This window comes from Hipposideros armiger, unplaced genomic scaffold (genome assembly GCF_001890085.2).
Source record: "Hipposideros armiger isolate ML-2016 unplaced genomic scaffold, ASM189008v1 scaffold_25, whole genome shotgun sequence".
NCBI classification, from domain to species: Eukaryota; Metazoa; Chordata; class Mammalia; order Chiroptera; family Hipposideridae; genus Hipposideros; species Hipposideros armiger.
Window position 1 is genome coordinate 3389186 of NW_017731375.1, and position 9999 is coordinate 3399184.

General features: G+C 47.3%; 1 protein-coding gene across 1 annotated transcript in view; it reads right to left on the reverse strand.

The window, feature by feature from the left end:
- The window catches only part of SLIT3 (slit guidance ligand 3), a 590035-nt gene that overhangs the window by 541034 nt on the left and 39002 nt on the right, over positions 1–9999 (reverse strand). Inside the window, exon 2 of the mRNA XM_019635932.1 lies at positions 3585–3656. Within this exon, the coding sequence (XP_019491477.1) occupies positions 3585–3656 (72 nt within the window). The remainder of the gene's footprint in view (positions 1–3584; positions 3657–9999) is intronic.

Genomic DNA, 9999 nt, shown 5'->3' on the forward strand with positions numbered 1-9999 from the left:
TTTTTTTTCCTTCTCTTTACAATGGTTTTGAAAGGTAGGTATTATTATCATCCTTCAACAGCTAAAAATACTGAAGATTAGCCTTAGTAAAAGTTGCTATTTGCTGGGCCCAAACTATGCACCAGGCACTGTGCTAGAAATTTCATGTTCACTCCCTCTTATCCAGACAGCGATCATATGTGGTAGGTACGATTATTATCCTATTTTTCACATAAGGAAACTGAAGCTTACTCTCCCCCACCCCCATCCCAGCTTAGAAGATTTTACCAATAAAGCAACTTGCCATGAGGTCACACAGCCAGTAAGTGGCAAAGGCTGGAAGGTGAACTTGGGTTCTCTGGATGCAAATGCCATGTGTTTTTTGGGGTTTTTTTTGTTTTTTGTTTTTTAATCACATCACGCCGTGCATCTGCCACTAAGCCTAAGCATCTTCTACTGTGTCAGGTTAACTGCCGACTGAAAGAAAATGAATGAAGAAATAGAACAGAATTTCCTATCCCTATGTCTTGAAGAAAGCAAAGGGGGTACTGCCAGTGGCCCAGCTGCTCCCCACTACAGCCGAGATGGTACATTTCCTGTTCTGTCGCCCAGTAGATCTGGGCCAGTGGGGGTGCTGAGTCCCTCTGCTGTGTCCAGGCAGAAGTTCTTCCTTGCTGTGTCTGCCCAGGTCTGGCTTCTGCCATGTTGCTCATCTATAAACAGGCATCACCATGGTAATCTCCTGTATTATTTTTCCCCATCCCAATCATGAATCATAAACCAACACTGTGACTTGCAGCTCTGTGGTATTTTCACATCTGTTTGACACCTTGGGTGGGGTGGACGAGGATAGAGGAATTCAGAACTATACTGGAAAAAATGAAACAAAAATGTTCTAGGGCAGGCCACTGTCCCTATCTTGGCATATGTCTATTCATTGCCTTCTTTGGATTCATTCTGTGGCATTCCTGCAAAATGTCTTTTCTGCCATGGCAAACACGGGGGTGGGGGGGCGGGAGGAGCAGCGAAAACATCGCCTAGAGGTGCCGTCAGCACGATGTGAAGAAAAGGCCTTCAACTGCAAACCCAGAAGATACAGACTTGAGTCCTCTTCCTCACCGCTTAGCTGTGTGACTCTGGGACAGGCACTGAACTTTGCTGAGTGAGCCCCAGTTGTTGCTGTTGTTGCTGAGACTTTTTTAAAGTATGACCAAGAATACCAGCTCTACAGGACCAGGAGGCTCAAGAGGTAAACTGTGTGAGGAAGTACTTTCTGAACAGCACTTGCAGCAGTTAAGTTTTCACCCACAGCCAACTACTGGTAGGGAGAGGACGCAGAGGTATAATTGGCTTTAAAAAATATATGGCTTGCTCCTTGCCCTCAGGGAGCATGGAGTCTAGTTGAGGAGATGGACTAAGGATTATGAGATAATTAGAGAACAATGTAAGAACATGCAACATTAAATGTTAAGAAATGTGGTCTAGATTCCACAGAGTGGGCAATCGGAGGTTTGAAAGAGCTGTAAGGGCAGGGACTCAGGGAGAGCCCTCCTGAGGCAGATGGGAAGGGAGTGTGTTGGGTGGTTATGGTGAAAACAGGGGCCAGGGTGGGGATCACAGAGCAGTGAAGGGTCTGAGGACAAGGGCAGATGGCGGGGCGCACTTACATGCAAGACCCCATAGCTCGATGTGGGGACTCCTGCTCAGGAAAGGGGAAAGGGGGACCAGAATTAAGACATCTTATGGCCCAGCCTGACCCGTTTACCACCAGCAAAGAAGAGGTTCCAACCAAATTAGAATATGCTGGTGAGGGGGCTTTGGCCTCAATTTCAGTTATTGGTTCCCCACGTCTTCCCTCCCTGGAAAGGTGACCTGAGAGGAGCCCCGTGCAGGGCTGGCTTTGGTGCCCTTACGCTTCTCTTTGAATTGAGCAGGAAGTGGGAGGAAGGGGTCAGAGGTCATCCAGGTTAGCTCCTGTCTCCAAGGTCACAGTCACTGCTCCTCCTAGTGATGGGCCATTTCCTGTTTCTAGAACACCATGCCTCCTCTCATCTCTTCTGGTCCAAGGGTGGTAACAGCTCTACTGCTTCCAGTCCTGGCTCCCTGAACCACACTCACACTTCTGAAATAGTCCCTCTGTAAATCAAATTCTTGACTAAACCTAATTTGAGCGTTTCCCACTTGTTTTCTTTTTCTGATTGATACATCATTTATCATTCATTCATTCAACAAATATGTCTTGACCATAAAGTTTCAGGTGCTGTACTAAATGCTGACAAGACTGGCATGGCCCTTGAGCAACTCAGAGTTTAGTGGGGAAAAAATAAACAAAGGGTCAATTACCATAAACAGCAATAAATACACTAGGGGTTGGCAAACTTTCTCTTTAAAGGGCCAAGTAGTAAAGAATTTAGATTTTTGCCAGTTATATTTTCTATCACAACTATTCAGCTTCCTAGCATGAACACAGCCAAAGACAATACTCAAACTAACGAGTATAGCTGTGCTCCAATAAAACTTTATTTACAAAACAGGCTGAAGGCCAACGTTTGGCCTGGAGGCTGTAGTTTACAGACTCCTGCTGCTCTATACTGTGTCAGAGGTATAAACAGAAGCTCATGGGAGAGAATGGAGGAAGGAGAATGGAGTACTCTGGTTATAAGGGTCAGCAGTAGCTTCTAGGGAATGGTGACATTTTAAATGAGACCTCAAAAATGAGCTGTCCATAGCCAGGTTTGTTGGCAAGGGAATATGTGAGAAGGAGGGAAAGGATTCCAGGTAAGACAAACAGCATGTCTCAAAGCCCAGAGTTGCCTTAGGAGAAATGCAAACAGATTAATTTGGCTATTAAAGCATGTTGTAGGGAAAAGCAGGATCTTCCTTTCTTCCTCCCTTCCATCTTTTCTTCCTCCTTTCTCCCTTCTTCCTTCCTTTCCTCCCTCCCTCTCTCCCTTCCATCCTTTTTTTCTTCCTACAATGTACCTTTATTAAACACCCATTTTGGAGTTGGCACTGTGATTATGGCTAGGGACAGATTGTTGAACAACAACATAAGATTTCCTTTCAGGGAACTTTTATTCTCCAGTGAGTGTTGCAGGTAGGATCTAGGGTGGCCTCTGTGATCCCCACCTCCTGGCAGTAGTACCCTTGTGTAATCCCCACTCCTTGAGTGCGGGCAGGACCTATTGACTTGCTTCTCACCAATATTATACAGCAAAGGTGACAGGATGTCACTTCTGTGATTCTATTTCACATGATTGTCATGTGCATCCTTCAAGGAGACTCTCCCTTGTGACCTGTGATGAAGCAAGTGGTCACGTTAGGGAGGTCTATGTGGCCAGAAACTGAGGGAAGGCTTTCCAGACAACCAATAAGGAACTAAGGATGACCAGCAAGAGCGTGAAGCCCTCAGTCTAACAGGCTGAATTCTGCCAACAATCTCGAGTGCTTGAACATAAACCTGTCCCCAGTTGAGCCTTCAGATGAGACGCCGCGACCAACACCTCAATTGCAGCTTTGGGAGACCTTGACACAGAGGCCCCCAGGTAACCATGAGGTAACAAATGGGAGTTTTTTATTTTTTATTTATTTATTTNGCTACCTACAAGACTCGGAGGTTCTTAAGTCCAGCGAAGTCCATCTTGGTGATCCTGGTGATATTATTTCTGTCCAGGTCACTGCAATGCAAAGCAAATTTGGGTCAGATTTTTGCAGGTTACATGTATGGTCTATTCCACCTAGACTGGCTTGGACTGGAGGGATGTTGTTTGTCAAGGAGAAGGCAATTCCAGTGATGAATGATATCCTTTGAGCATGCCCAGCTAACCCTAAGGATACTGTACGGAATAAGCTGTCCATTATGTATGCAGTAGAGCCCTGTTGTATGTAGTTACCTTGCTTCTGCTGCCCCTTCATCATCAACAAACGTTTCATTGGAAGCTCCCTTCCCCCAGCTCTCAGGCCACAGCTCATAAGTGACACTGACTCCTTGTCCCAGCTCCAGAGATGGGCGCCTAATCCAGGCTTATGCGCATCTTCGCTGCCTCTGACCAGTGATGGTTCCAGGAATGCATAAGAGTACATGACTCAAATTCCCAGTAGTTTGCTCTCCAATGGAGTTGCTAAGCTGTTCAGTGTTGCCTGAAGCCATCTTATCACCACCAAGAGAGCTTTCCAGAGTCAGGAGATAAAAATACAGGGACCCCTGGTGCTATCCTGGATCCACTCATGATTGAAGCCAGATGCCTCTGTATTTTAAGATTACATGAGACGCTCTATCCCACCTCCCTTAAACCAGGTTGAGTTTTATTTGCTATCTCTTGAAACCAAAACAATCTTGACTGACTTTGGTGCCTAGGTAAGTACTTGCCTATTTTCTAGCTAGTTTGAAAACTCTGTGAGGGCCAAAGACCATACCTCATTAAACCTCATAGCCCAACATGGCAGAATATGTGCCTAGCATAAAATACAGGTAATCTCATACATTATTAATCCTATATATTAGGTAATGACAGCGACATGGATTATTCCTGCCTCAACTTGCAGGCTTAAGCTCCTGAAAATGGCCCCAAAGAGAAAAATATACCATGGAAGCATTATGGTGGCATTGATATTGGGGAGAAAAAAGCACTATGGGGGGTAAAAACCAGGGCTAGAAAAAACCAAAGTCCAGAATGAACCTGTGAACAACTGTATAAATATTGTGTTCACAAAATTATCTAAGAAGACTAGACACACAAAAAGGACCATAAATAATATTGTAATTCTTAGTAATGAATGCTGAACGACTGATTCCCATTTACTCTGCATTCTTCATGAGAAACTTTTCAGGGTTTTGGCCAAGTTGGAGATTCAACAAGGGATCTGTAACCTGGCTTTGCTTCCTGCAGAACATGAGGTACTAAGAAGCCATTTTCTGGTGATGGGTCCCTATCCAAACATTGGCTACAGCAGTCCCCACATATCCACAGTTTCGCTGTCTGCAGTTTCAGTTACCCATGGTTAACTGCAGTCTGAAAATATTAAACGGAAAATTCCAGAAATAAACAATTCGTAAGTTTTACATTGTGCACCATTCTGAGCAGTGTGATGAAACCTCACGCCTTCCCAATCCGTCATGTCAGGACGTGAGTCGCCCCTTTGTCAGGCATCTCCACACTGTGAACGCTCCCTGCCTGTTAGCGGCCGCCTGGGTTATCAGATCGACTGTCGTGAAATCACACTGCTTGTGTTCAAGTCACCCCCTGTTTTACTTCATCATGGCCCCAAAGCACAAGAGAAGGGATGCTGGCAATTTGGATATGCCAAAGAGAAGCCAAAAAATGCTTCCTTTAAAAGGGAAAAGGTATGTTTGTACAGGAAAAGACATAGTGTACAGAGGGTCAGTGCCACCCGCAGTTTCAGGCATCCACTGGGGGTCTTGGAACGTATCCCTCATGGGTTAGGGGGGACTGTGGCAGTTCTTTGGTTTTCCTACTCAGATCCTAAAGTTGCATCCTGCAATCACGTCTCAGCAAGACTTGTGAGTTCTACACTTGCATGAAAAGAAGAGGGAAATGATGTTCAGATGCTAGCACTTTGCATGAAGCAAAATCAAGGTGGCGGAGGGATTACCGTCCCGAGATCAGAAATAATACGGAAAAACAATCAATGGGCCCTTGAGCCAACCTCACTTGGGAACCGCCTCCCCGCCTCACCCAGTGTTGCACCCTCTAAAACAGCAAAGCTGTTTCTTAACTGTGATGCGGAGCAGCAGCATTTAGACTTCTCAGACCAAGCTGAGTTCTGGTACAAGAAGAGCAACAACTGCACAGAGACACAGGACAGGGCTGCTCACGCCGGGATCAGGCACCAGCACGCAGGCAGAGGCAGGAGTCTGTGCGTGCTCACTGTCACCCCGCGTGCTCTGCTCACCTCCTGTCACAATCGGGACAACTGTGACTATGACAATGCAACTAAGGGCTTAATTACTGGGACACAGCATGGTACCCCAGCATCGATATTTTCAATTAGTATTTATGATGTGAAGGGGCACCGAGTGTGTGGCTGAGATGCTGAGGGCTTGGAGGTGGGGTTGAGGGGGGACTGTGGGGCTGCCCCAGTCCATGTTTGGGAGGCTGAGCTCAGGAGCAAGCAGCCCTGAGTCTGAATCCCTGGTCTGACCCTCAATGGGTGACCTCAGGGCAGTTTACTTCATCTCCGAGGCCGTTTCTCTGTCTACTAAACGGGGGAGATACTCTTGACCGCAAGAGTTTTTATGAGGGTTAAATGAGATAACACATACACAACACTTATGTGACACTTGCAAAATATTCCGTCACAGCAACTATTGTTACTGTAATAAGCTGAACTACATACCCGCCCCCCTTCCCTCTACTCTGAAATTTTAGTGCACCAAGAATAGCTGACTGCCCCACCCCAAACTCTGGGCCCAAATGTGAATTCTGGGGTTCCTCAAGAGACTCAGTTGGTGTGCTGTCTTTCAATAGGTAAAAAGAGGACTGCATTCTGTGGCTGAGAAATAGAGCGGCAGGGCCACAAGTGGCCCCTCATGCCCCCTCTCTTGAAGCACGTCTATGACATCTATTTCCATGGTCTCTCCCTGATGCCATCCCACACACATACTGCCAGACTGCCAGGGAGAAGGTCAGGGCGCATGTGGGTTTTGGGATGAGACAGGTCAGGGTTCAAGTATCTATCCACCCCCCACTCCCAGCTGTGTGAGTTTGCATAATTTACTGAACTTCTCTGAGCCTCCAGGCTTTATGTAACTGTCTCCTACATGCAGACCTTGGGATGGTGAGAAGTACAAAGCTGGGGTTGCAAAATTGCGTGGCTGAAAATGGGAATGAAATAAACTAACACCAAGAAGAGGCTGTGCTACCCATCCTTCCCCAGTCCCCATTGTCCCAGTCCAGGTTCCTCTGCACTGTTAGCTAGATTTCTCAGCCCTCAGCTTTGGCATCCACAAGTCAGCAGATCTCAGCCCAGGATGCATGCGTTCTGAGCCACCTGCAGGCATGGTCCCACCTAGGGCGATTCTGGATGGAGACGCCACTATAGTATCTAGATGAAGGGTGGTTTTAAAACATGCCTGCAAATGGTTTCTTTGACACACCTGCCATCAAGAGGTGGCGTGTATGCCCCTTGTCCTTGAACCTGAGCAAGCCTTTGCGGCTGACTGGACAAATAAGATGGCAGAATTGATGAACTTTGGAGGCTGGGTTAGAAGAGACAGTAAGTAACGGGCTCAGTGCCGGGAAGGGGGAGGGTAGGGAGGGGGAGAGAGACAAGAAGGGGGAGAGGGAGAGGGAGGGAGAGGAAGGGGGAGAGGGACAGAGGGGTGCCTGAGGAGCCAGCTGTTCCAGCCCTGGCTGTTTGAATCTTTTTAGCCTAGAGGACAGGCAGATAAGTGCATATACCTTTAAGTTTACAGCTCCAGTTACCATCTGGCTGTAACTTATGAAAACCTCGGAGCCAGATCACCCAGATAAACCACTCTTGAATCCCTGTCTGCAGAGACTGTGAGAGAGAAGACTAAAATGGGTGTTATGCCTTAAGCCATTAAGTTTTGGAGTGATTCATTTTTGCAAAAACTAGAGAGGCAGAGAAAGAAAGAGAAAGCCACCTTTCAACATCTAGTTTGCCATTAACAATGGAACTCCATTCATGTGACCCTCACACGTCCTTTCAGAGGCTTGTCTGCCACCCTTGAGACTCTCAGTTCTTGTCATTATGGTCAAGGATGGCTCACAGGGGCCAGGCAGCCATGCCAGCCTAGGATGAGGTGTGAACTGGCCCTTCCCTCAGGCTCTGAGGAGTAAGACAGCATAATCAGGGCTGCCCATCCCTCCGAGGAGGGCTTAGCATACGGTGGGAATCACCCTGGTGTTCTAGTAACCACAACAGTGGGTGACATGCACTGAACCCTAGGGCAGAGACTGGCAAGCTGTCCAGTGACCCATTGTCCCTCTTTCTGGTCACACAGACAGACTCCATCTCTCAGCTCCCCCTGAAGGCAGGTGCAGCCATGGAGCCGCGTTCTCCGCAGGACATGGGCAGAAGCAACACACGCGGTCTTCAGGCCTGACCCATAGACCTCGCCGCCCGTCTTCCTCTGTCTTCCTCTTTCCTCACCTTGGGCTGGACTCAGTAGGTCCAGGGGAGGACTCAAGGATGCGGAGAGCAAGAGCCCGAGTCCGTGACTGACCGCGTGAGACAGAGGCCCCCGTCCCCTCTCTCCCCATTTACCCACATTAGACTCAGGCATGTTCAAGAACTAACTCTTCAGCCCCTGAAACGTTGGGACTCTTTCTTATCGCAGTCCACACTGACAAACGCAATATCTTTCAGTCAGGGGCTCTCTGTTCTTTATTATTTTTTTTTCCTTCTCTTTACAATGGTTTTGAAAGGTAGGTATTATTATCATCCTTCAACAGCTAAAAATACTGAAGATTAGCCTTAGTAAAAGTTGCTATTTGCTGGGCCCAAACTATGCACCAGGCACTGTGCTAGAAATTTCATGTTCACTCCCTCTTATCCAGACAGCGATCATATGTGGTAGGTACGATTATTATCCTATTTTTCACATAAGGAAACTGAAGCTTACTCTCCCCCACCCCCATCCCAGCTTAGAAGATTTTACCAATAAAGCAACTTGCCATGAGGTCACACAGCCAGTAAGTGGCAAAGGCTGGAAGGTGAACTTGGGTTCTCTGGATGCAAATGCCATGTGTTTTTTGGGGTTTTTTTTGTTTTTTGTTTTTTAATCACATCACGCCGTGCATCTGCCACTAAGCCTAAGCATCTTCTACTGTGTCAGGTTAACTGCCGACTGAAAGAAAATGAATGAAGAAATAGAACAGAATTTCCTATCCCTATGTCTTGAAGAAAGCAAAGGGGGTACTGCCAGTGGCCCAGCTGCTCCCCACTACAGCCGAGATGGTACATTTCCTGTTCTGTCGCCCAGTAGATCTGGGCCAGTGGGGGTGCTGAGTCCCTCTGCTGTGTCCAGGCAGAAGTTCTTCCTTGCTGTGTCTGCCCAGGTCTGGCTTCTGCCATGTTGCTCATCTATAAACAGGCATCACCATGGTAATCTCCTGTATTATTTTTCCCCATCCCAATCATGAATCATAAACCAACACTGTGACTTGCAGCTCTGTGGTATTTTCACATCTGTTTGACACCTTGGGTGGGGTGGACGAGGATAGAGGAATTCAGAACTATACTGGAAAAAATGAAACAAAAATGTTCTAGGGCAGGCCACTGTCCCTATCTTGGCATATGTCTATTCATTGCCTTCTTTGGATTCATTCTGTGGCATTCCTGCAAAATGTCTTTTCTGCCATGGCAAACACGGGGGTGGGGGGGCGGGAGGAGCAGCGAAAACATCGCCTAGAGGTGCCGTCAGCACGATGTGAAGAAAAGGCCTTCAACTGCAAACCCAGAAGATACAGACTTGAGTCCTCTTCCTCACCGCTTAGCTGTGTGACTCTGGGACAGGCACTGAACTTTGCTGAGTGAGCCCCAGTTGTTGCTGTTGTTGCTGAGACTTTTTTAAAGTATGACCAAGAATACCAGCTCTACAGGACCAGGAGGCTCAAGAGGTAAACTGTGTGAGGAAGTACTTTCTGAACAGCACTTGCAGCAGTTAAGTTTTCACCCACAGCCAACTACTGGTAGGGAGAGGACGCAGAGGTATAATTGGCTTTAAAAAAAATATGGCTTGCTCCTTGCCCTCAGGGAGCATGGAGTCTAGTTGAGGAGATGGACTAAGGATTATGAGATAATTAGAGAACAATGTAAGAACATGCAACATTAAATGTTAAGAAATGTGGTCTAGATTCCACAGAGTGGGCAATCGGAGGTTTGAAAGAGCTGTAAGGGCAGGGACTCAGGGAGAGCCCTCCTGAGGCAGATGGGAAGGGAGTGTGTTGGGTGGTTATGGTGAAAACAGGGGCCAGGGTGGGGATCACAGAGCAGTGAAGGGTCTGAGGACAAGGGCAGATGGCGGGGCGCACT